Raw genomic sequence first — 27,396 nt, forward strand, 5'->3', positions numbered from 1 at the left:
GTGGAACTTCGGGGGCTTACAGAAGGAGGCACGTAAGCGCGCTGCGCTGCCTGAAAACACAATCGATTCCTTTCAGAGCCACGTATTCCTTGACTCAATGAAGATACCTCCGAGTGTCTTTACGCACGATGACAAACACGACGGCGGCGAGAGTACAATCTCGGTAACTCGAAATGCAACACAAAATGCATTACTCATGACGCTCTCTGTTACCGGTGCTGACCCTGATTCTAGGAAAGGGATGAAGAAACGGAAGGACGGACGGACGGACGGACGGACGGACGGACGCACGGACGGGTCCTGGAATGCTGTGCCTAGCTTAAAACCCCTCGTATACCTGTCCTTGTCCTCCTACTACTCGTGTATTCACGTTCTCCACGCTGATCTCTCGATCTCTCCTCGGCCGCTCCTCTCCTCCTCACTTCACCGCTTCGGTCTTCTCGCTCGAAGAGAGTTCCTCCCTCTATCTCTCTCTGCCTATCTTCTAAGTTGGAGTCTCTTTCGTCTCTTTTCGCCTTTCGTCGTCCCTCCCCTCCATACTCCTTCGCCGGCTCTCGCTACGTTGCTTCTTCCTCCTTCGTCTCTTCGTCCTTCGGCCCTCCCTCCCGCCTCCCCTCCCTCTAGTCACCCTTTCCTCTCTGCTATCACGGTCTCTTTTCTTAGCTTCCTGTCTTTCTTTGACGATGCGTTTTCTGTCTTCTTCGGAGATCGGTGCTTCTCTCTTTCCTCGGCCTTTTTCTCCCTTTCTCATTCCTTCAGCTCGAGGTTCTCATTTTGTTTACGACCAGAAGGATTTTCCGATTTACATTTTCGTCAAATTTGTAATGATTTTGTAACTTCGTTGTAACTCGAGTCTCGTCCTTGAGTTTTGTTAAGCGGAAACCAGAACTTTTGGATAGATAATTTGAATCTACTTAACAGTCCGCGACAAGCCTCGTTATCTCGTAACAAGATACAACACGCTGAGGAAATGTACGGCGCTGAAAAAATTCCTCGATACCGTGTTTCGAGGGATTTTGTTCGATTCGGCTTGTTCGGCCGGCCAGGTGTTCCGGCAGTGAGCGAGCACTATCAGCGAACGCGAGATCCGTGGGTCGAGAGAAGAACCGACGAAGGAGCGTGTAGGTGAAACCCGACGAGAGGGGCACTGAAGAAGGATGGAGAACCTGTCCTCTCGAACTAAGCCTTCTCCTCTCGGGGGCCTTCTCTGAAGAGGCTTAAAGAAGGCCTTCAAGATTCGGCCCCTCGGACCTTGGTTTATAGCTACGAACACGACGAACACACGACGTTGTCGACCGCCTTAAACGCACGCTTCTAATCGCATCGGAATAATTTCTAGACGCGAACTAGGAGTTTTGCGCAGCAGCGAAAGCGTCGGAAATTCATCCGCGCGATGCAAAAACCTTCTCAAATTGTCAAGAAAATAGGTTAAACTGTTGTTGCACCGAACTCTATTTTCTAAGAGAGTCTAGTTTTCTTTGGATTTAGCAATTTATAAAAAATCCTTGTATAAGATACCCTGTTGGTCTCGCTGAAGGAAAACAGCATCTTCCACGCGGTGCGTTGTTAGAGATCGGAAATTTCGGCCCTCGAAATAGCGTGGGGCTGTGTGGAAATGACAGCCGGCTCGGCTCGGTCGCCCCCATCACGTCGCGTGGGGGAAGAGGGTGGTGCGCGCGGGAATCCCGGCCACCCTCTTCCCCGTCGCCTAGGCTGCATATATCGACCCACCCGATGGCGAAGCGGAGTGTGCACGACCCCTGACTCCCGCACACATGAGGAAGAGAGAAAGGGGGGAGAGAGAGAGAGAGAGAGAGAGAGAGAGAGAGAACGAGGACTCCCCTTAACCCTCATCCGCGTTGTCGCGGGGTAAAATTTGACGGACCGACGAGGATATCGGAGTAGGCGTCGGCTTGGCCGTTGTTGTTGGCGATAGCTTATCGATCATTCCGAGTGCAAATCACTGATAAATACGGTTGAGATTTAACGTAACTGATAATAATCGGGAAAAGCTGTGAAAGTTTTGGAAAAGATAGAAGAACACGAATATGCGTATTTTTTTCGGATAACAGAAGGATAGATGTAAGAGGAGAAAGAATAATCTCCATCTCGGAATTAAGCAAAGAAATGTGGTGAAAGAGAGATGATTCTTTAAAATCCTGGATCTTCGCGTCCTCGAATTTTTAATCGCAAACTTTTATTACAGAAAGCGAGGAAGAAGGAAAAATCAGAAAGTCCGCTTCTCTTTTTTTTTATAAAAAAATCCTACGATATAAACGCTCTTATTCTTGCCTATTCCGTTGGAATATAGTTTCAACGCAGTTTCATCGTCGACATCAATTAACGATAACAGAGTGAAGTTTCCCTGCGTCTGCCCGCGGCGCGGATAGCGATATTGCTCGAGCTATACGCGGTTGTCGAACAAAGCGGAAGTTAAAAAAGCAAGATTCCCGGCTGATTGTGGCGTAATCGGAGTCACCGAGTAGGAAGCTCTCTCGCGATAGTTCTCGACCCCATAATTCGCCTCGAACCGATTCGGGGAAGAAGAACGAGTATAAGGGGAAAGAGGGAGCGAGAAAAGTCGGAGGTGTCAGATTTTTACGCGAGCACCTGTTCACTATTTTTCCCTCCGCGCGTAGAGGGCTCGCGTCGTCAGGTAGATACGCGGGGCTCGTAGGGCCCCGCGCGTAGGGGTACCCTATCGACCTGGAAACCTGTTCTCTCTTCTCTCTCTTCCACCACTCTCTCGACCTCCCCGTTCCCCTTCCGCGGCCCCCGGGCTCCACTCCGCTGCTGGCGGCGGGAGCGATGGAAATGAAAAATTAGGCCGTTGTCGGGACCTCGCCTCCTTCGGAACCCCCGTCTTTCCCCCTCCCCCACCCCGTCTCCACCACCGTGCCTCGCGCGCGCCGACTTTTTCGTCACCGCCATTTATTTATCGCACGCCGACACGTACGTACGGGGTGTTTGTAAAACACGCGGCCGGATTTCCACACCGAGTGTGGCCGGGTATATGCGAAGAAAGTTCCTATAGGGGCTTACGTCAGAAGTTGCTTTGTCAAAGGGTTCCAGGGAACTTTTTTTGGTCTAATTCATTTGTTTCTCACAAATGTATAATATATCCTAAATCGCGATTCGTATAACACGTTTCACAGCCTAGCCCCGAATAACCCTTCAGTTTCAATCGTATTTAAAATTTGAGAACTACGGATTTTTCCATAGTTCTCCATCAAGGGGAAAATCAATTCCATATCGGATAGACAAACAAATTACTCATAGAAAAGCGATTTCCACCTAAACAAAGGTGTCTTCCGCTCAGAGAGATGATTGCCGCCAATTATACTCTACGTCATCGCGTCGCCGACACTTTCATTTAATGACTTTATTTGCGCGCGCATCCGCGGAAGCCAGAAGATAGACGACAACACTGAATCATCCGAATTCTATCCTATGCGTTTCGGACACCGCGTATATACCGAGTAGTCTGCGTCTGAGGGCTTTAATTCGAAATGCGTTGAAATTCTATCGTACGAGACGAGAGAGGGCCCGTGAAAGAGGGACGGCCGATCATAATAATTCGCACTCGCGCGACTATCGCGGCGTACGCCGCGCCACGTGTATTCCTCCGACACGGTGTATACCTGGCGGATTGACAGGTTATTGGCGGTTGGGTCGTTACTGCACGCGTGCACGCGGTAACGAGGGCGAATGTGCTCCGATTCCGAGTATGCGTATATAAGCGCCTGTGCGTAAGCGCGCGTGCACGCATGACCGAGCGCACGCGAGGGCGCGTCAAGGATCGCGAATTAACTTTGTTACTTGCAACTCGGAGCTGTAATGCCGTAGCTATTTTCCTTATGGAAACAGCGTGCACTCTCACTAACGCGCGTCATTGTGCGTCATACACGTGTACGGGCGCAATGGGCGTAACCGGAAATTAATCTTGGCCAAACTGGAGAAACGACGAACTTTTTACTTTGTCGATGCAAATAAATCCAGTTATATACATTAATATATTAATGTGGGTTCACTTTTTTATTCGTACATGTTAGTGCACTCCTGTCCCCAAAATACCCCGCGCCTCCGTGGATACAAATTAATTAACTACAATTAAACGTATCTTGTTCTTAATGAGACGCTCGATGTGAACGACGTGACCCAGACGGTCGATCTAGATCTCGCTTTACCAGATTTTCTTCTCGTAGAATTCTCTAAAACCAACCGTTTACACTCCTGACACTTTGAGCATAAGGCTCCTTTCATTATTTATGTCTTAATTAATTCGATCCTGATGCTACTCCGCTTGACTCACGTACGTATCTGCAGAAACTATCGCGAGAAAGTGAAACGATCTAAATTTACGCGACGGTAATTCGAAGACGTTAATAAATGAACGTTCTTTCGTCGATAAATTGTAATGCTGAAAAATTGCGTTGAGCCGACAGTCTCAAGACTGGATATACCGACTCATGACGATCGCCGTGGCGCACACCCTTAGGCGCGTCTGTATATCTAAGAGACTACATTATGCTTGCCGACCTGTTGCTACCCTTTCCTCTACCTCGCACCCTTCTGTTCCTTCCGATCTAATCCACCCGCCGCTACGAAACGGCACCCCTCCTCTCCCCTATCCTTTTCGTGTGCTCATCGCGCGCCTTCTCGTGCAGCTTATCGAAGGCGCTCTATATCCTTCGTTTCGGCCTCCTCTTCGTTTTACTACCTTCTCCTCTCATCGTTTCTCCCTTTCGACTGCCTCGTCAATCTCGCGATCTCCATCTTCTCCACCCCTTCTCCGTATCCCCTCTCTTCTGCGCTCTTCGTCTTTCCCCTATATATCCTTTTTAAGCTCGTTGAGCACTTTTCTTTCTCTCAAAGCCGCTTTCTACACGAGACGCTAATGATGCTACGCGGTATCGATATCTAGGTACTGTGGAATCGGTATTTTCGAGTCCGACTGGTTTACAAGTATAAGTAATTTCTCGTCTATACATCGCAACGGTATACTAAACGCGAATTCTAAACGAAGATTTATGAGCCTAGAAATTAGCAAACCGTAGTATTAAGGCTCCTGGTCCCTGAGCCGAGAACTCTGCGTTGACGGTGGCGCCGTACTTACCGTCGCGGCAGAAATAAGAACTCTCTCCTCTCACTCTCTCCAATGGAGAGAGGTCTGTCTTGTGACATGTTGACAATCTCATTTTAAGTTGCGGTATATTTCTTTATTATTCGCTCTGTACTTGTGCTCTAACGTTTAACGTATTCGTGAAACTCGTGAAATTGACCGGATGGTAAGATTTGCAAGAAATATATATGCGGAAGGAACATTCACCACTCCTTTCGATAGTCGGAAAACGGCTTGTTTCCCGCATGTTTAGGCTTCGTTTTATGGCTGTTTGTTTATTGTCGAGGGAAAAGGATAGTATCCGGTCAATTTTTGAAGGGTGCTGAAACGATCTGTCGTGATTTTTTATTGAAATGTCTTTTTATTTCGGAAAATACCGCAACTTAAAATTAGGTGTTTTCCTCGCCTGGATAGTAAGAATCCAATATGGCCGCGGTGACTACCCAGGAGCCTTAAGAATGGATGCTTTGACCAACGTAAAATCCATTTTTTTCTCTCTTTTTAATTGAAATGTGGAAGTGACGACGATCTTCTGTTCATCAACGATCCTCATTAATTTACTTACTTTTCGATTACGTTCTCGCTATGTTCTGAACTCTCTTTAATTGATAGGATATTTACAAATCAATACAGTGAAAATGTTGCGACGAACGATAACGATGCTCTTGAAAATTTTGGGAAAATTTTACTTGGTAGTTTCCATTCTTCAGAGGAGTCTTTACAATTGAAATTAAGATCGCCCCCCTCGGCCCTCGATCACCGAACGTCTCTCGCGCGCGCGTTTGTTTAAAATTGAGATTAATGCCGTGTGCTTTTTCGATACTCTGATTGCAGCCTCGGGAGGGGGTGGTTCGATGTTGGTCCCTCCCGTGGCCCAAAGTGGGACCGGGGATCGTCCCGTGGGGGACACGGTGGCACGGGCTCAGCAGACAACCGGCCCCGCTGCCGCTACGACGACCCTATGGCCTTTAGCACCTGCGCAGCCCAATCAGGTTCCCAATCAACAGTCCCAGGGCATACCACCTCTGGCCGCTACGCCTGCGCCCGCTCACAATCAAGGTTCGCATTACATTATACGTATCAATCATCATTATTATCTCGCGGCGGCGTAACGATCCGGGGATTGAACTGCCCCGAAAGGATTCGAGAGCCCCGATATCGAGTATTCCTCCCAAGTATATATATTGCGAAAAGTTACGTGTGTTTCTTACTACGCAGTATCGCGGGATTGTCGATCGAATTCTCAAACGATTTTTTCTTCTCGCTCTAAAATACAACTCGAGAGCTATGATCACAAAGGTATTTCTGCATGTAAAAAATGTATTGCGTTGATTAGATAAATTCATCTTGATTTGAATCTGAATCGAACATTCGCCAAAATGCAAAACGTTATTCGTTCAATTAAGTTTTCGCTGAGGAAAAATTGTCCTCCAATTCGGCAAAGAATATCACTGCGTTTCCAATCCAGTATACGTTATGTAATATTCGTTATTGATCAGAGGTCGTTCACGCTTGACGTGTAATACGCTTATCACGCTTTATCAATCCGATATCTCGAATTCGGGCTGAATGCAAGGCTCCTCGTGCGTCGAAATAGCTCAGTTGAGAGAGCATTAGGCTGAGGATCTTAAATGTCTCCGGTTCAATCCCGAGTATCCCGGCACAAACTCTTTCGTCTTTTATCGTTTTACGAAACAATACTTTTAGAGGCAACCAAATCGTGAGATTGTGGATTTCATGGACTTTTATCAATTTCGAGATGGAACAAGTATTTACTTTTTTCCTTATCAAGTTTGCGTCTGTTTCGGCACGGTTTAGCATAATGGACTGTGTGTTTCGCGGTCGATCGTTATTGTATTTACCTTGTCGACAGACTATCCGTTGAAAAACTGGACAAGCCTGGACGATGTATTACAATTATTTATCCTCTTACGGAACTAGCTGTGAACACGAGCCGTTAATTTTGTATAAAGTTCAGTTTCGAGACATTACGAATTGCGATACGAAATGCGGATATGAGTTATCGTGACGCATTGCATTTAATAATTCTATGATAATTTATGTCGTACATGTGTGGTGTTTGAAACGTCGTGCAGAAATTAAGATCGTTATATAGAAATTCTGATTTTTAGATTCAATGATAAAAGATATACGCAGAAAATATTGTTACAATTGCATTTGTGATTTAATTCATGCAAGACAAAACGATCTAACTGTAGATATAAGAGATAGACCGGCATGAAATATATTTTCATATTGCATATATATATATATATATATATATATATATGTTGGGCCAGATATTAAAGAAAGAGAGAAGGATACGAGGAAATATTGAATCTTTCCCGTTCTTTACTTTATAATAGCTAGTTGCGCGTCCACGTAATCCAAGAAAAGAATGTCTGATGTTTTCCTCCTTCTCTTTCAGAATGAGATAAGTACAGTCTATCTTTATGTATTAGTCGTTTTAACGTATTCCTTTTCAGAAGTATATCATCTGTCAGTCTCATTCTGAATAAAAATTAAGTGTCAATCGCGCAATCTCGTTGCGTTACCGTTTCTTTCTTAGGCTTCAATTAATTAAGATAAAAATAAATACGTTTATTGACTCCCCTCAGGGTTGCGAGGCGTTTTGTAGGGACGTTCCCAACCCTTTATTCAATTCTCATCCAATACTACCTTTCTCCTCTCACTTTAATCCTTTGGACCAACCGCTTAACGTCTCTTTCCGAAAGACGGAATGGTGGCTTCAATTAATTATTACCTGTTTAATATCTCGACGACGATGTTACAGGTGCGAACCGCTACGGACTGTACTCGTTATTCCCAGGGGGTGGCGGGGGCAGTTACCTCGCCGCCACCCCCGCCACCCCCGAGCAACCGATGCCAGCACGGGCTTATCACGCGACGCACAAGGGTAAGTTTACGACTTCCTTTCTTACGACTTCGCTTTCTTCGAAGACCGCGCTCGAGATCTCGATGCATATCTCTTGTCGCGGACGCGTTGCACGTTTTACATTTTTACAAAAAGAGCGAGCATTTTCGTAATCTGATCGCTCCTCATATCTAATGCTTAGTTAAGTGTCATATATATATATATATTTTTTATGTTTTATAAAATATACAGAATAAACAAGAAATTTCGAGGCTGACATTAATGATGAATTCTACGATCAAAACTTGTGTCGATTTCTTAATTACAGCCCAGAGATCGATAACTTTCGCGTTACACGCGATTGAAGATAAAGACATTTCATAGAGGTTCCGAATATGCGATGACAAATATACGTAGATTTCCTTATTTATGTTGTTATCTATAAGATTTTCACGATTGGAATATCCGCGATGTAGAATCGCAAAGGATTGAGGAGCGCTTGGCGATCGAAGGAACCGATTGGAAATCGTTCTTAATGTTAAACTTTGCCATCCTCGCCAATTTTTCCAGCCGTCTTCGCGAATAGGGCAGCAACCTTCCCCTTCGGATAATTGAAATAATCTCGCCGGCGAGATTCGATTTTCGACAAGACTCCGAGAAGGAGGAGGATTCTATCCTCCGACGCGTCCCTGCGTTTTCTCTCTCTCTCTCTCTCTCTTTTTCTTCTTCTTCTTTCTCGAATCCACTCACCGTCTACCACTTCACGCAGCCGCGTTTTGGGTTACACCTCGAACAATGAGGTCGTTAGGAACTAAGAAGGCGAGGCGAGCCGTCTACACGACGACTGGACACGCGGGACTGTACGCGGGAATTCTATTTGTGACGCGCGCGTTTTTCTTCAACTCCTCCGGGTCCTTATCCAGAGTTCGTCGCTTTAATTGCATAATTGCTCCATTGTGGATCGGACAAGGGGCCCGCGGAACCTGTGAAAGGTCTTTTTCGAGGCGCGTCTTTCGTCTTTTCGAACCGTCGAAAAAGTGGTAATACAGAGCGTTCGTTAATTGACGGTATTAAGCCTTCGAATCGAGTCTCGAGTCGATTTTTCAATGGGCAAAGGGGGGGGGAAATTCCATTTCTCCGTAATTTTTTAATTTTCAATGTTGTCTTTCATGCTTTCACGTTGTTGCAGAACGGACAAGTAAGTATATAAACCAATAATTTGACGCAATAAGGAAAGAGCCGCGGATACAAATGCAAATTTTTCTGAATGCGTTCTTTGAGAGAAGGACATCATATACTCTCGATCGATATATCCAATTAACGACAGCCAATTCTGTACATTGTTGCGGGATATCAACGGGATATTTTTCACACACATTAAATTGCATAGGCAGATACGTATCCGCATTTAGATAAAATCAATAGTCCTGGCAATGGCGCAGCGCGCCGCCGAAGATGTATCGCGCTGCCGCGCGCGCTGATAGACGCGCGCGTTCCCTCTCCCGAGAATTGTGCGTTTTCTCCTTGCGAAACGACTCCCGAAAATATTAATCATTCCATTATGTTGTGTGTATACGTCTCTCTTTACAAAAACTCCACAGTTAACTAATTATCGATAAAATATTCGATTACTTAATTAGCGGTAAAATACGGAATTTTAATTATTGGCGAAATATGGGATTAAAGTAGCCCCCATGAGCTACTCGTCCACGTTTTACCATTGCAATAATAAAGAGTAGAAAATATTCCCGTTTCGCTACGTAAATTGTGAAAATTTATGGATATAAATGTACAAGAGCCACTTGATTACACATTATACACAGAAAATTGTTGGAATAAAATGTTACAAATTAAAAAAAAGATTTTTTCTTAATTAAAAAATAAAAAATTAATATAATTTTCGCTATCTTGCTATATCTAATACATATGGTTTGTGTTCTCATTCTTATTATCCTTAAATTGGAGCCCGCGTATCTTGCTTCTGTCTTTTCTCTCAAATGATATTTTGTTGCGCTATCGTTTACAAAAATGTATATATGGATGTGTATGATGTTTAAAAATATACGTGTAATGAGAAAAAAAGTTGTTAACTTGACTAAATATTTTCCACTTATTATTATTTTTTTAATGGAAATATTTATGTATTTAAATTAAATAACGACATATATATATTAAATCTAACACGTGATTTGACTCAAATACTTAAATATTTCAATTAAAAGAATTATAATGAGTTGAAAATATTTAGTCAAGTTAATAACTTTTTTTTCTCAGTGTGTTTAATATGCGTGCGAGTATTCGCAATGTAATGAGCTCGGGTCCGTGAGTTTGTTAAGCCCAAATGACTGCGCGGCTCCGTCATCCCTGTGCGGGAAAGACAGAGAGAAGCGTATTACGCGTAGCATCGTATGGACACGATGCGTGAAAGAGTTAAACGTTAAACGTCCTTAGGGTTAACAAACTGCACGTTACGCCAAAGTAGAGTCGGCCTATTCGCGTATCGCGATACCGTACTTACACGCGTCTATTTCCTACTCGCGGCGGATGAAACTTACGTTCATCGGCAGAAGGCCGGCCGGGTCGATTAATCGGGGCGGCGGGTTCTCCAGTTTCAGAGAGCGTGTTTTCCGCGGCGGTCGGGGTTGGGGTGGGTGGCTACACCTGGGGCGCTCCCACGCCCCCGCCGGGATCGCCCTACAGCCCTGTGCCCGTGACACAGCTGGAGCTGCTGGCGAAAAATTTGGCGAACCTGGCGCCCGCAGCCGCCACGGGCCAGCAGGCCCTGAGCCTGCAGGGTGTCGGCGTTAACGTGGCGGGTAGTTTGCATCACGCTCAGCATACGCAGCACACGCAGCATACCCTCAACCTCACCGGAATTCATCATCTGCATCACGGTGAGAATCTATATATATTTGTATAACAACGTCGAGAAAAGTCGCGCAAGCACGATTTAAAAATATTGCAAATACTAATGTCTATTTCTATTAATATAAATTAACTTTATATAATCTCGGTTTAACTTACTTTTTATCTTTTTCTAGTTCTAAGAATTAGAAAAAGATTAATTAAATCAAGATTAAAGTTAATTTACATTGGTAGAAATAGACATACGTAAATAGTACAAATTGCGGCGACGTAAAACTTATCTTTTTAACTTTGAAACGAGACTTTCGAAACAAATAACGTGAACATTTTCGAATCGTTTACAGCTAACTTATATTAGTTTCGCTCGCGACATCGTTATAACCGATAAGAAATTAAAAGAAATAGAATTATAGATAATGTTATTGACACAATGTGCTAACTAATATTGAATCGTCCTTATCCTTATCCTGATAATATCTATTTAACGTTGTTATTATATGGTTAATGATAACCCGGCTACCCAGATAACTCACTTTACCCGATCCAAATCATCATCCCTAGTTAGTATATTATGCGATGAACAAAAGAAATGAACTTGTGTCAAAGAGTTAGGAATAACAGAATAAATATCTCCGATTTTGGAGGAGCGCCGCGAAGAGTAGAACAATTAGCATTATAAATCGTGTTAGATCAATCATGTCTCTTGTGTTAACCAAAATTTGACAAACTTAATCAACGATGATAAGCGAAAAAATGAACTAACATAGAGGGGTAAATTAGAACCAGCTTTGATTTCTTTCATACCTAGCAAACGAGTTCGCGTAACTTCTCGTTACGCAAACAGCAATTTTATCTATACAGCGAACGAACACTTGTAGCACTTCCCGCGCGGAGGAAGCATCGGAAAAAGCTCGAAAAAACATGTACGCGAGTTTTTCCTATATTCTTCGATTGCACGTTCGCCGCTGCGTTTCGACAAATTATTTCTGCGAAATTCATTTCCATTTCAAATTATTTTACATTACCGGCACAATATCAATCATCACGAAAATAGCACCAGGTCGTTACGTTCGATTTGTATCTAAAGCACTCTCGTTTCTCTGTTTACAGTATATCGATGTGTATATTAATTTATGGAAAATATTGACGGGGCTGTTGACGGATCCGGATGCGGATGATGTATCATAATTACCCGGATTAATTGTACAATAAGAATATATGTTAACGTAATTTTCTGTGCTTCTCGCGAAAGGTGGTCTCCATCAGAACGCGTTCTCGCCTCAGCTGTCATTAGTAACCGGCAGCACACCCACGCTGACCATCAACAGTTTCTCGTCACCCAACTCGACCATCAACGGCATCGCGCCGACGACGGGTGTCCTCCTGCAGGAATATCAACCGCCGATAGGCGCAACTGCGGCGGCGACAGGATGTACCGTCACCGTGAACGGTTCGTCCTGCCTGACCAACACCAGCAGCACGAGCAGCAGCATGATGATGCACGGCGGTATCGGTGGCGGCGGCGGTGGCAACCAGACGATCGGCAACCAGATCGCCGTTCAAGCCACCGCCACGAAGAAACGGGAGGCTTTCCTTTCCAGTCAAGGCCAACCGGTGAAGCTGGAGAACAAATCGACCAGGGCGTCGTGCCTCTGCAGGAACAGCAACGGTACGGCGTCCGTTCTCTCTCCCCCGGAGACTTTTCCATGCTATAAGTCCGAATGAATAGGGCCGTGCGAACGAGCGCGTCACGCTTCGAGATTAGGGCTGATACTTTTGGACCGGGTAAAATGAGCTTATAGCCGAACAGCCCAGATACCTGGCTCGATACTCGAGTGCGCGCGCGGGTAATATCCGGGTATATACCCGGAGTATAATTGGCTCCGTTCGGAATACGAGACGACTGCGAATCACATATTTTTTTCGGTCCCTTGCATTTTCGAACTTTTGCATTCTAGAATTTCTGGACGGCCGCAGAGACGAGCCGTTGGTCCTCGGGCTGCGCCTTTGGTTTCTCAGATCGGCGAAACTTCGAATTTCCCTCCCCAAATTTTCATAATATTTGAATTTTTCTACGACTATATTTTTTTATTCGTATATATTTTCAAAGTCCGAGTGCCAGTCTCCAAGAATTGTAGAACTCCGAAATTCCAAGTTCGAAAATTCGACGAACTGAAAATTAAGTTGTCAAATTCTCGAAATTATTGCCGCACACATCGTAATGGAATCACAGATCGAATAACTCTCGATTATTATTATTTTTTAACTTGTGTGCGTTAACAACGAGACCGGAAATTGATTGATTACAGGGAAGACAAAAGTCGTGCATTCAGATATGGGATGCAGCAGGACATTACCTGTCGTCTCGTCCTGGAACGGGCAGGACAGCGGCGCTGGTATTAATAATAGCGGCGCTGGCCTGACCGTGAAAAGGGAACCTTTGGCTTCGGTGCCCTGTCAAGTCGCAGAAGTTTCCACGTCTCTTCATGCCACCACCACCTCCGTCAAGATCGAACCCGTTCCGCCAAAGTCCGAGAATGGTAAGTCGATCCCCGACAAAAGTCTTGTCTCTCTAAGAAAATACACGTCTAGCCTATACGACCTGTTATACGTCGTAGTTACATTTAAATTACGTACATGGTTGCGTTACATCACCAGCCACACAAAGAATCGCCATTCGTCGGGTACGTAGGCGTACGCAATATGCGAGGGAATCTTATTAAGGATATAAATAAGGTTTTCAAAATTAAGATATTTGGACCTCTTGTTAATGAGCGTACAAAGAACTGTCGTTTGCGAAAACTGCGATCAAGGCTCTCGTGCAAGATAACAGATAACCATCGGAAATCAACATGATCGCGCACTTTTCAACCGTATATGAAGAATCCGTCACGCCGTTCGTCTAACACGAAGGCGGTGCGGACGCCTTTTTTGATAGGCGCGCAAGTTCGGGAGGAGGGAAGAAACGTGCATAACCGCGCGATATGGGAGCATGAAGAGCGAGAGAAGCAAAAGAGGGAGAGAAAGAGAGAGGAGGCTGATGCGAGACGAGATCGTGCGAGACGAGAGACCGACCGGTCTGTCGGTCGGTTGGTTCACAAGCGCGGCGAGATGGCGAGAGGAAAGGAGCAAAGAGGAGGCGAGGCGTGGTGGTAAGAGAGAGAGAGAAAGAAAAAGAGAGAAAATAAAAGAGAGAAAGAGAGGAAGAGAGCGGCAGGCAGACAGTCTCGTTAAAGTAGGAGGTGCGTGGCACGCATGGCGACGCAAACACAAGGCGTGGTTCGAAAGAGTCTCGACCCTCTCTCCGGTCCTGACACATCCGCACTCCCTGGTACACCACACGGCCCTCGTGCCGGTGCGTGATGCCCACACGTGTTACGTCATGCGAGCATAACGCGTGTCGCCGAAGGTGCGGAGAAAAGAGGCGGACGGTGCGAGGAGAAACGAAAGGAAGGACGATATGGAGCGCGAGGTAGGCGCGGGGAAAAGAAAGATCGAGTTGGTGATTTAAGTGAATGCACTTCCGAGCCGCGTTCCGGTGAAATTACCGGAGTACCGCGAGAATAATATCAAGAAGTGCGGATAGGACCGAGGCGGTGATTTAAATGAATGCGTTTCGGAGTACCTTGACGAAAACGCACGTAGACCACGGGGTGTTTCGGTAAAATTGTAACACATTGGCAAAAATTTCACGGGGCTTAACGATAAACTCACACTGAAAAAAAAATCTGGTTGAATTAATTGGACGGTGGAAAATGAACGAACCAGATTCTTCCAATTAATACAATCAGAATTTTAGTTGTGCAACCAGAATGCCTAAATTAATTCAATCAGATTCTGGTTATAGATTCAACCAGTATTTTCTGGTGGAAAATGAACCAGATTTTTTTCAGTGCAGAAGCGGAGGAGATCCAGGGGGTGATTCGGACAAATGCATTTGAGATATCAAATCAGATATGAAATCCGCGTGGAAAGTTCCGGTATCGAAAATTGCGTTTCCTTATCTATGATTGTATCTACAATTTATCTATACCTTATATAAATTGAAAGTCTGAATCGAAACAATTCTTATTTCAAGTAGTGTGTCCACAATATCGATACGCAAAAATGTGGTTTGCTAATCGCAATGATCGACATGTTTTTATACGTCTACGTAAAATTAAACTCGACAAAATATATCGTTTTCTTGTTTGCTTGGAGATCTCTTAGTTCAATGTTAATCCTTAATCTCTGTCTTACAAACCGCGACACGTATCATATTCAGACTGCACAGAATTAAAGAAAAGCCTATCAATATTTAATAATCGATCGATTTTGAATCAATGTTCTTTGGAACCTTTTTTATTCGTGCTTCATCACGATCTCAAGTTCCTTAAATACCGAGTCGACGATCGAGTCGACGCGACTGCGGCATCGCATGCAGCTTCTCTCATTGCGATTCACGCGCGATTTCCTTAATCGTTTCAGGGATAGCCGTCTCTAACGCGGGAGCCGGTGGCATACCGGTTGGCATTGCTGTGGCGAGGCAGCGATTGCAGCATCAAGAGACTTCGACGTCTATGCGCAATGTGTCCTTAAGTCATCACACGTCGCATCACGCAACGAGCTATCATCATTTCCAGCCGGACAGCCTGGGTAAGTTTTTCTCACGAAGATATATCGCGCGCGGTTATGAAACTCTATTCCTGAACGCGATGAATGAAATCACGAGCGTTGGAACATTCTTACCCGTAACGTAAAATCGACATTTAATAATGCGAATGTAATACACCGTACTTATATAGAGACCCGTGCTGGAATATGTAAGAATTATGCTTCTCGCGAGCGTGAAAGAGCAATGCAAAAAGCGCATAATGGAAGAAATATTGCGATTTCTTTACAAAAATGTGAATTCTTTCGCTTATACTAATTGCGTTGCAATGTAAAATTGTTTGCAAGGTCGTACGTTCCAATAACCGTACGATTGCCGCTTTTTATATCGAGTACGATGTCGAGTATCTAAGAGGCATATTATATATGACGAAATATTAGTGTTAAACTTGGACAAACTTGTACGCTTTTACAATATTTTTGTTTCAGTTAAGGATATCCCTTTCGAATGAGCATGCTCCCCAGTTGCATGCAATACACACGGTATCCAATTACGTAGCATATTCTCGTATAGCGCGATCGTTCAAGTTGCAACCCTAAAGCGAATCAATTACGTAGCATATTCTCGTATAGCGCGATCGTTCAAGTTGCAACCCTAAAGCGAATATTAAAGAGAGCTCGCTTATATAGATTTGCTGGTGTATACTCGAAAATTTATTGGTCGCGCTTGAAAAATCTTTAATATTATATACATTATACTTTTTCCCAATTTCCAACTTTTCTACACTTATCGCTTTCAGTATCAATGTCGCGGAACGAACGATTTTACCTGCATCGCCTCGTATCTTGAGCGTAATTTATTGCGAAAAGATATCCGCGCTATTACTGCAGCCTGCGGCTATTATTTTTATGACGATAACTTCTTCGAAAATGACGCCTTCGACATTGATAGAAGAGAATGCAGAGATTTTGCGTAAATTCTAAGTAATGGATTTTTAATCGGTATAATTTCTCTGAAACTTTCATCAATACAACAAAATTATCAGTATATACGATCTTTTTGTTTCGATATCCTATTCGAGAGTTCTTATACGCTTAGGTAGCTTATATTATCTTAAAAATTTGCAGAAATCTCACGATTTCGATATTTTAATCTACTTTATAACGTAAATTTAAAAATTTGACCGACCATATACCCAACAGACGTTCGAATTCCGAACTTTTTGAACTAACGTTTATCTAATTTCTAATTTGCATCTAATCTACATCTAATTTCTCTAATTGCTAGCTTTTATTGTCATTTGGTGGAAAGGGAGCCCCGTCTCTGTATAGCTTAGAAGCTTCCCTGCCACCGATGACTACTCCCCTCGATCTCTGCCGATCTTTAGTAGTGGATGAATCCCGATGAACAAGCCTGGGTCCGTTGTAGGTTCCAGCACGGCCATGGCGGTAGGCGGCACTACCCTGGTGCACTGCGGAGGGCCTGGAGGGGAGGATCGTGCGGCCCACCTCGCCGCCATTCCCTCCGGGGCTCTCGCGCCCTCGCTGAGCCTGAATTCCAGTCTGAATTCCAGCCTGAATTCCACCCTGGGCAGCATCGGTGGCGGACCGGCAGCCGCGGCCGACACGGCCGCCGCTGCTTGGCCGCCCACACTGTGGCAGTATCCGGCTACGGCGGCCGCAGGTGGGTAATCCGCGGCCGAACGTTATTATAAGAATAATAGAGAGCGATCTATGCGAAACCACCCTCAACCCCGTCAAATTAAGCCCGAGAGTTGAACGAAATCTGCGATCGAACGAAATTTCATACCTCGGGATAGATAGTTTTTTAGCTTGGGATATAGATTATAGCTATAGTTATGCCGACATTCGAAAGTCGAGATGATTGGGGATTAACGCGCGAATTAGATTTTACGCGAGAAATACGAAACTGTGCGAGATAATTACGAGTCTCTCGGTTCATCGATCGTGATGAAACTGTTTTTGTATAAAATTCTGTTAATATATACTAATAAAATCATACTTGTTCTGTATCAACACTCTCCGCGTGCTTACTTGATTTATTTACCGAAGTAAAATTTAATGACAGAGTGGCGCGCACCAGTGAGAAACGCATCACACGGAGTATTTACCTATACGCGTGAATGCAAATTCGCATAATGTTCATTTTTTACGACATAAGCGGGTCGCATGCTTCAATGAACAAAGGTTTCGAATTAATTAACATCTCGCGATGTGTATATATATATATATATATATCATATATATGCGCATCTATCAGCACGAGGGATTAACCGGGCCACTAACGAGCGACCCTACACAATTTCGGATCGAATTCACCCCTCACGCTGACCTCCCCGCCCCGGCCTCGCTGACCGAGTGACATTTATCCAAATAACGCTGAACTACATTGCCCGGTCTGCAGCTCGCGCGCGTATTTTCGCACCGTGTAAATCATTCACTCATATACCCGTTTAATTTAATTCGTCGCTCGATGGGCCTTCGGATGGAGACAAAAATTCACGCGTTAAAGCATAGAAGTCGCAGAGCCAACCGATTTTACGCTCTTTGCATATTTAAATAATAATAGTGGTAATAGTAATCTCTTCGTGATCTTGGACGAACGAGAATTACGATATAAAAGGTTACAAAAAGGTTAAACAAAAAGAATGTCTGAAAGAAGAATGACTCAGTCAGAGATATTCTTTAGGCTTTTATAGTGTGAAACAATCGAAATTAATGTACGGTTTCATGGAGGATGAGAAATTGATATTGCTTTTACAGCGATGCCAACGGAGCCGGTCGGCTTTCCGCAGATGGGTTCCGGGCTGCAAGGTGGATTACAGTTAGTCCGCGATCCAACGACCGGACACATTCTCCTTATTCACGCAGCGGGTAATGCGGAAACACGGTTTCTAAATATATCCCTCTTAACGCGCGAGCGGCGAAAATCAATTTTGCATTTTTTTTCCCCGCCCCGACAGAACAAATGCAGCAGGCTCTGGTGTGGCCGAATTACTCGAACCACAACAGTAACGTTGCACCGCCGCCACTCCTATTGCCGCCGCCTCCACCCTCGATACAGCTTCTTGGTGATATCGGCGGCGCGCGATTAGTGCTGACTGAGAACAAAAGGAAACAACAAAGCGCGCTGCCGATAGTAAAGATCGAGACGGAATGCAGCAACAGTCCGACAACCATAATCAGTACGTAAGACCACTTTTCTTAACAGAGAAGTTGGGGACAAAGAAAGAGCTTTTTTTTTTAAGAGACATGAATATAGTATGGTAGCTATGATTAGAAAAAAAGTAACTTAAGATAAGATACGATTTGTTTTAACACTTGAAATTCTGAAAAGTTTAAAAAATTCCACGCTACCTAAAATGAAGTAAACACGATGAGTTAAGATTAATTCTTCCAAATTTTTGGAAGAAATAACCGAGCCAAGTGATCATCAGTAGTTGGATATACTACTGGTGCAGCGAATCGTTCGGTTATATTTCATACGTTACACAGCCGCGTTCAGACGTTCCTCAATCTTCCGCAGCGTCCACCGAATCGTCGAAGACCGCCTTGCAAAGCATGACGTCCATGACGGGCGCTCTGGTACCGGACGCAGCCCTGGTCACCACGCTGCATTATTACCCTCAAGCGCCGGCGCTGGTGCAAATCAGCCAGGCCGAGCCTACCACCACGCACTGTAGGTCACAGGTAGGTAACGTCACCTTTCACCGGGGTTTAAACACCGTGCGCGCCTGTACAACCGAGGCGCGCGCGCGCGCGGTATGCAGCGCGCAACACGAATTATTGCGCGACCGACCGGCTAGCCGGCCGACCGGCGCAATATCTATGCAGATAGCGATGCAAATCGGGTTTGCCCATGATTAATACAATGTGCCACAACGTTTCCACATTATGCGAATGGCTGGACCGCGCCCGGAGTTTGACGTAATTACCGCTGCGCACTGCACCGTATACTCCCCCTCTCCCGTTCTCACCCGAAGGTCTTTCTCTTTTGGTTTTCCTCGTGTGAAACAAATCTAACGATATATCTGCGCGGAACAATAACTAAATCTTGACTTTAAAAAATTGGAGAACGCTGTCATATACAAGAGTGTGTATGAAAAAAAATTCTCGACGTCTTTTTATTTTTATTTTTATTATTTTTTTTTTTATAGTACTTTTATGCACGAGAAATTAGAGAGGACTTTAATAATAATAAAAAAAGAAAAAGAGATTCTTTGAGACCACGAAAATGTAAGAATAAAATTTTCGCGAAGGCCACGTCGCCGGTCTCGTGTCTGACACCACCCCCGGAAATACCGGCGACGATTCATGCGATCGAGCCATCGTCATTCGGGGTTCAGGACGCCTCGAATCAAACCGACGCGCCCGAGGACACCGAGGAGAAGCAGGAGGCTCTCGTGAAGCAGGAGCAGAACTTAAGTCCCTGCCAAGTCGCGTCTCAATCTACGGGGACGAATCTAGCCGCCGCGAATTTCGAGATCGTGCCATCGCCGACGGAGAGGATCTGCAACGTCGTTCGAATCACGACGACTACGACTACGGTGAACCCGACGGTATGCGGCATCGTAACCAAAGTGGACAAGGCGGAGAACACGATCATCAACATGGCCGATTGCGCCAAGTACTCGGCGAAAGACGGGGAAGGTCACGCGAAGGCGATTGAGCACGATACTCGCGGTGACGAGGAAGCTTGCAAGGGCGACAAAGTGCCGTCTGTCTGCAGTCGGGGCAGCAGGCTTGGTACTAGGATCATCGAGATCACCGAGGAGAATTGTGATAGCTTCCACGAGAACCTGGAGTTCTTCGCAAGGAGAAAAGACGTAAATCAGCGTGATTATCGAGATGATTATTCCAAGGACGAGGAGAAGTCTCTTGCGCAAGAAGCCAACACTCATGAAAAAGAGGTAAGCTTTCAATTATTTAACATTTTCTGTATACCGCGTAATTTTTTATAACTCGTTTTGCTCAGGACATCTTCTGGTGTAATATTTAGAATTGTCCTAATACTTTTCAGGCCGAATCGAAGATCATCGATGCTTCGGAGAACATTGAAATTCATCGTCAAACATGCTCCAAAACATCAGAACCGCCGATCGTCAATGAGACAAAGTCAAACGTAGCCGATTCGACGGAGTCGCCGAGAGTCAATTGCGAGAGTTGCGACAAGAACCGAAATACCTCGAGTGGCGAAACCCGGCCTCAGATCACGGTTAAGTCTTTCGACATGCCTAATATCGATTGCGACGATCATGAAGTGCAACAAGTAGCTATCAAGCAAGAGGCCGACGACAGCTGCTACGAGGTGTGCTACGATTCGTCTCAGTGCGAGCCAACGTCCACCAGCGAGAGATCCAGATCCAGTTGCGAGAAAGCGTCGCAGGAAGCGTCGCAGGAAGCAACGAAGAGACACTCGGTGGAGAAGACTCACCATCCGGGCATCGAGAACGTGGTGGAGAAACTGAAGAAAAATGCGGCGGCTTTGCAGGAAGCCGCGCTACCTAACACCCATCAAAAAATCGAGGAGTCCATGGAAAGATTGAATGTAGAGATTGTTAAGCCGCGAAGGTACTCCGAAACGATACCGAAGAAGTTGCATCTTCTAAGATCATGTCAGAACTCTCTGGACAGTAGCACAATCGACACAGAAATCTCTTCCTCGCAAACCGCGATGTCGGAGCAGCATATTAGAGATCAATCGGGACGACACTCGCCTCAAAACAACAGGCATTTGACCACTAGCGACACGTCCGGCAAGTGCCCGCTTAACGAGAACAATAACGACAGCAGCAGCAACAACAATAACATCAAGGCGTTCGTGGATAAAAAATTGCTAGCGAAAAATGAGAAGAATGATATTACCGTCTACGTTAAGCCTAAGACTGTCTGGCGGTGCGAGGTACAGCCATTCGGGAAACCCAATGTGACTCGTAAATCCGATCACGTCGAAGACGCGTCTTCGGAGACGATATCCAGGGTACAGAAGCAAAAGCCAGCCATTGATGTGAGTGGTCTCGAATTGCTGTCGAACAGCATCGAACAGTTGGAGCAACGAGTCGGCCAGCCGGAGCATCAACAAGTAGACACGGACGTCGAGAAGTCGCCTGTTAAAACCAAACTGATAAGTCAGCAGAGTGAGAATAATAATAATAACGTCGGCAGTCCTCTCGGCTTGCTCTGCGCCCTGGCCGAACAGATTATGGAGGTGGGCGACAAGGTTCCCCGGAAATTAAACCTCGAAAGTTCGGAAGAGATCTCGCACGCCGGTAGATTACTGCTGAATCTGGGCAGAAGCGGCTCTCTCGAGAAAGACGAAAGCAAAAGAAAATATATTGAGACTGACGATCACCGTTCCAAGCGATTCAAGATCAACAATCACGAAGAGGAAACTAAGAATGCATCGCTGAATTATTACGAGAAAGATATCGAAGAAAGGACAACGGAAGTTAACGAACGAAAACAGGAGAATGCTCTGAAATCGAAAGAAAGTGTTAAGAATATCGATAATTTCTCTGAGGAGAAAATTAATAAGATCACCGATGAAAAAGCTATCGACTCGGAAGAACAGTCTCTCAATCGAGCCGATGAAGGTTATTATTCCAGTACAAAGGCCGCTAAAAATCTCCAAGTTCTCTCGGATACAACACCTAATAATTTACAAAGTGATGACGCGCTTTACGATAAGATCGCGAGAGAGGACAACCTGTCGGATTCGGAGGGCGAAATATTCGAATCGAAGGTCCTGTCTGAACAGTTAACGAGCTGTGAAATTAGAAATAACAAGCGTAAACTATCCGTCGACGAGAGAGACCCTCACGACTACAAAAACGCTCGAACAAAGTTAGAGGCGAAGAAGTTCATAGCCAAGAAAGGAAATCGCGATAACGAGGACGACTGGCCGAACATGAACGCCACGGAACTTGACATGAGAGTCAGGATGGCCGACATTCAAAGACAATACAGAGAAAAACAGAAGGAGCTTTCCAAGTTGGTTCCGAAGAAAGATGACAATAAGAAGATCTCTGGCAGACCGCGGAAAAAGAGTCATTCTTCCACTAGGTGAGTGTAAATCATAATAAAAAATTGTGTAATACAGAGAACTCATTTTTAATACACGTAATCTATTTTGAGACACGAAATGTAAGATAGCAATTACCTTTTCAACAAGTTTGATAGATATAAACACAGAAATAAACTTCTTCGTCTCTAAAAATCGATTAAATTAGAACACAGTAAATTTTACATGTTAATTTTATTTCAATCTGAATCATTCGAAATTAACAATTTCTCCAGTTCTGATCACGGGCCATTGTCATCGCCACCCGCGTTCGATCTTATGACCTCTCCGTCGCGAAAGTCGCCCTCGAGATCACCAGGATCACCGGAACCTGATAACGCACCCTCGCCGTTAGCTTCAGCTGTTCTGACCATGCCGAGGTGCAATGTGAATCTCGTGAAAATTGGCGAGCCCAGAAGTCATATAAAACTTTTAGACAGTATACCCAGTATTCCGATACCAGTACCGCCGGTGACGTCGCCGATCCCAGTGTTACCTGGCTCCAGCAAAGCAACACCAGAGGATGATGAGAAAAGCACAGGAACGGTACGTAGATTAACATCATTCTAGATCTTTTTATTTATTAACGTATAAATTTTCGTGTTTATTTATTTATTTATTGTTATTTCAATCTTATTATTAATACGACAAAAATATGGCAAAATAGAAGTTTTAGAAATGTGATTTTCTATTCGTTTATTTTTATTTTCTATTTTTTATCTTTTTATAGCTGGGATACGACACGTCGTCACCAGCACCGACTGTCGCAAGCTCGACTTCTGCTTCCAAGAAGAGAAAAGTGGGACGACCGCGAAAACTCACGTGCACCTCGGGCAGCGTCAGACACTTGACGGAGACAATTGTGGCTAAGAAACCTAAGAGCAAGAGTTCTCTAGTGGGTTACGTATTATCTTCAAAGAACAGACACTTACAAACGAAGGTAATTTGTTAAGATTTTTTTTTTTTTAATTCCTAAATATCTGCCATATATTATTGATTTTAATAAGTGCAATGCCGTCCTTGTTTTCAGCAATGTATAAATAATAAAACCGGCTATACCCCGTTGCCATTCAAATCAAGAATCTCTTCCCCGAAGCCACAAGCTAAGGTGCAAAAAGTTACAAAAATGAAGGCAAAACCAGCAAAGCAAACTCCGCTGCACAACAAAAACGTGATCAGCTCGATTATCGCCGAAAAAGCAAAGCTAAGTCAGGAGGTGAAGCTTGAGAAGCATAGCGGTAAAATAAAACCGAAACTGAAAGCAGAGGTAAAGATGAAAAATTGGGAGGATGACGAAACCGACACGATACAACCCGAAAACGTTCCGCCTAAAGAAGCCGATGTTCAACAACCTGTCAAGGTAATAAAGTTATTCCTACACTTTTTCGCACAATTTCGCACAATTTCGCAAATAAATAATTTCAAAAGAATTAGCAAGAATTTTATAAAGTTATAAATTTCTAGTTTAAAAATACCTAAAAATTTTTATCAAAAAATATAAATTAAAAGAAATTTAAATAATTATTCTACAAGTTTTTGATGCAAATATTAAATAAAATCGCACTTTCAACGAACATAGGTTACATGTACGATTTTTAACGGGTTACGCCTTAATGCACACACTTGTCATTTTACAGATAGAATTGACAAAATTATCAAAAAAAAAAAAACAAGTAAAAGGGACAAAACATTTTTTAATCATAAAATTTCACTGTATTAGGAGACGTCGATCGAATCCGCAGAACAATCGGAGAAGGAACTGGAAAGATCATGGCATGAGAAGTCGAAGAAGAAGAAACGGAAATCTAGTTCGTCGCAGTCGCCGAATCGTGATAAGAAGGAGTCTAAGCGGCGTAAATCCCTGGAGTGTAAACAATGCGCCAAGGCAGCCGCCGCGAAGACTTCCGAGAGCATTGTCAATCGGTGCAAGTTGACGTCCGCACATCTGGCCATCGATCAGCTGCGAGTTCTCATGGCGATAGGCGGTCTCTTCTACGCGGGCAGGCTGAGCGCTGTGCAAGCGCCCGACGTTTACGCTATTACGCTGGACGGCGAACGCGGTAACAGACCGCATATTCATTCCAGGGAGGAGATTCTGAAAGATGCGGTATGGTCGACTTGACATTTAAATTCTGCCAAAAATATCGACTCATTTAACTCGTTACCTTGTAACGAATCGCACGGATCAGAATCCAAATTTAACAAACACGAGTCGTGATACTCGTGGTGTCCCACCAATGTTCTGGCCAATTATGCAATCGTTACAATAGACCGACGTAAAACAGTCAATTCTGGCATAAACACGTAAAAAAGATCATAAGGCAACGAGTTAATACGCACAAAAATGTTGATATTACTAACACAAAAATAGGTTGGTTGGTATTATATATTCACAGACGAATTATACTTATTTATACTTATAAGCTGTCATTAACACTTCGATGTTTCCGAAATATTAACAATATTTGTTAATGCTACATATTTACCAAAATTTTATTCCTCTATTCATGACATAAGAGAAAAATATATAGTCACAAACAATTCTATAAAATTAGGATAGCTCTTAAAGACTCAAAATTCTTCTTGTTCTTGCTCAAGATTCTTTAAGAAGTGATCAAACCAATTTTTTACGATAGGCATCAAAATTTTACTATTCACTGATCACAGTATAATTCGTTTTTTTAGCTTTCTGGTATTTACTTACGTGTTCGTACGTGTATTAAAGAAATAACTCATTCTTCATTATAGAGGGGAAATATGAAATTTTTGTAATAAAATATTTCGAGATTATATAATAATATTTTATCGCGTAGATTGTAGAGGTATGTCCGACTTCGACGAAAGAGCTACCACCCGGTACAAGGCTATGCGCGTATTGGAGCCAACAGTACAGATGCTTGTATCCGGGCACTTCTGTGAAACCTATGATACCTGATCCGCAACATGACGAGAAATTCGTCACCGTGGAGTTCGACGATGGGGACAGCGGTTTAATCGTTTTGGATGACATCAGACTTTTACAGCCTAATTATCCTGTCGTAGGTACGTGTCTCACGTATACGTATCTTTACGTCGGTCGCTCGAATCGGGACTCGGATATGATAAAATATGATAAAATTTATCTCTTACTTATTTTTTTCATTTTTATCTGCAGTGTACGATCCGAATCCTCTACTCTCACTGGGCAAACGACGACGACAAACGTCAACTTCGGAAGACAAGCGTTCAACGAGCAATCAGAGCGTTCCATCGAACGGTCAAAGCGTTCTGTCGACGTCTCGGAGTGCGACGGCTAGCAACAACAGCTTCGCCACATGTTCCTACATTTCTAACGTAGAATTGACAAACGGCAACGAATGCGCCGAGGTGGAGACCGAAACGAATGTCGACACGAGCAGTACGAGCGGCACGGAGTACCACAAAAAGAAGCACATGAAGAAAATAAAAAAGAATAGGAAGCTACTCGAGGCTCAAGAGGGCAAGAAGAAACACAGAAAGCATAGATCCTGTAAAGAGCATCGAAGGCATAAGCATAGAAAACATCGAAAGCACAAACACAGACATCATGGTAGCATTGGCGACGCGAACAGCATAAGGTATACATATATATTATCATAATCTGTTGTATATCTATATGTGATTTATACTTTACATCGCAAATTATCGTAGATGAAGAAAATTTTATTTATAACAATGTGTGCTGCGCGTACAAAGAAAATATAAAATTTAAATTTAAATATAATAATAATATTATAATTTATAAGATTCATTTTAAGTATGATAATATCTTTATCAGAAATGTTGAAATGTTTCTTAGCAATCGGGAGAACAGCTGGGAGCAGAGGAATGAGGAAGAAGCAGATTTTCCGAATACAAGTTTCTCCGCTATCGAGGAGACAAGGTTGTCCGAAGAAGATGATGAAACTGAAGAATCATTAATAACTACTCAGAAAGACAACGAAGCTCAAGTGGAGCTTGAAGAACCGTCAGAACCAGTTCAAAAAGATGACGATGTTCAGATGGTATCAGAACCGTCGGAGCCCGTTCAACAGACTCAACCAGAACCTGAGAAAGAAGAACCTGTTCAGCAGACTCAGATAGAGTCCGAACCATTAAAACCCGAAATTAGCGATGAGACTCAGATGGAATCTGAAGAAATCTCAGAAGAGGTCCAGGCAAACGACGAGGAGCCGGAGGAACCGACAGAACTAGTCGCGAAGAAGCTGAAGACACAGCCGAAGGCATCGACGACCCGCGCCTCGACGAACCGTGCCGCGGCCAATCGCACTTTGACGAACCAAGCTTCAACGGTTTCGGCAGTTCGCGGTACGAATCGCGCCTCGGTGAATCGCGCCTCGACGAATCGCACAACGACGAATCGCGCCTCGACGAGACACGCTTCGACGGTAAACAACACCTCGACGAGTTCTGGCACAACGACGAGTCGCGCCTCGAAGAATCGCGCCACCAACCCGACAACTGTGGCTACCAACCCGTCGAATCCCGTCGAGACTCCCAGTCCGATAGCGCGCATGTTGCCTAACAAACGCCACTGGAAATGGGCGAGCAGTAGTCGTGTATCTGGCGGAAATCAATATTTCACCGCTATACGACGCGGCAGAGAAACGATAAACATAGGCGACAGCGTATTGTTTTATTCCTATCGAAAACCTCACGAGAAACCTTACATCGGCAAGATTGTGTCGTTGTGGCTGAACCAGAAATTAGAGATGAGAGTCAGATCCCAATGGTTCTACCGTCCCGAGGAGCTACAACCGCCTTGCAGCCTAAACCCTCCGGTAATTTTTCTTTTACATATTTAAGCAAGAAACCCTTAGCGTTTGAATTTTCAGAAATATTCTT

The 27,396-nt window shown here is 44.1% G+C and overlaps 1 protein-coding gene across 2 annotated transcripts in view; it reads left to right on the plus strand.

Annotated features, from left to right (window-relative positions):
* Wge (BAH domain and coiled-coil containing protein winged eye) overlaps positions 1-27,396 on the plus strand; it is a 53,905-nt gene that overhangs the window by 17,778 nt on the left and 8,731 nt on the right. The window contains exons 2-20 of one of the 2 annotated variants that reach the window (XM_077422776.1): positions 5,957-6,181; positions 7,917-8,039; positions 10,607-10,891; positions 12,115-12,531; positions 13,172-13,402; positions 15,330-15,497; positions 16,882-17,136; positions 18,237-18,347; positions 18,437-18,658; positions 19,000-19,163; positions 19,733-20,383; positions 20,494-22,535; positions 22,770-23,079; positions 23,264-23,473; positions 23,564-23,893; positions 24,254-24,640; positions 25,347-25,575; positions 25,688-26,129; positions 26,351-27,332. In XM_077422776.1, the coding sequence (XP_077278902.1) occupies positions 5,977-6,181; positions 7,917-8,039; positions 10,607-10,891; positions 12,115-12,531; positions 13,172-13,402; positions 15,330-15,497; positions 16,882-17,136; positions 18,237-18,347; positions 18,437-18,658; positions 19,000-19,163; positions 19,733-20,383; positions 20,494-22,535; positions 22,770-23,079; positions 23,264-23,473; positions 23,564-23,893; positions 24,254-24,640; positions 25,347-25,575; positions 25,688-26,129; positions 26,351-27,332 (7,764 nt within the window). In that variant the 5' untranslated portion in view covers positions 5,957-5,976. The remainder of the gene's footprint in view (positions 1-5,956; positions 6,182-7,916; positions 8,040-10,606; positions 10,892-12,114; positions 12,532-13,171; positions 13,403-15,329; positions 15,498-16,881; positions 17,137-18,236; positions 18,348-18,436; positions 18,659-18,999; positions 19,164-19,732; positions 20,384-20,493; positions 22,536-22,769; positions 23,080-23,263; positions 23,474-23,563; positions 23,894-24,253; positions 24,641-25,346; positions 25,576-25,687; positions 26,130-26,350; positions 27,333-27,396) is intronic. The other variant, XM_077422777.1, reaches the window with a different exon arrangement.

The sequence above is a fragment of the Temnothorax americanus genome, unplaced genomic scaffold (genome assembly GCF_048541705.1).
Source record: "Temnothorax americanus isolate GAGA-0224 unplaced genomic scaffold, ASM4854170v1 Scaffold73, whole genome shotgun sequence".
Lineage (NCBI taxonomy): Eukaryota > Metazoa > Arthropoda > Insecta > Hymenoptera > Formicidae > Temnothorax > Temnothorax americanus.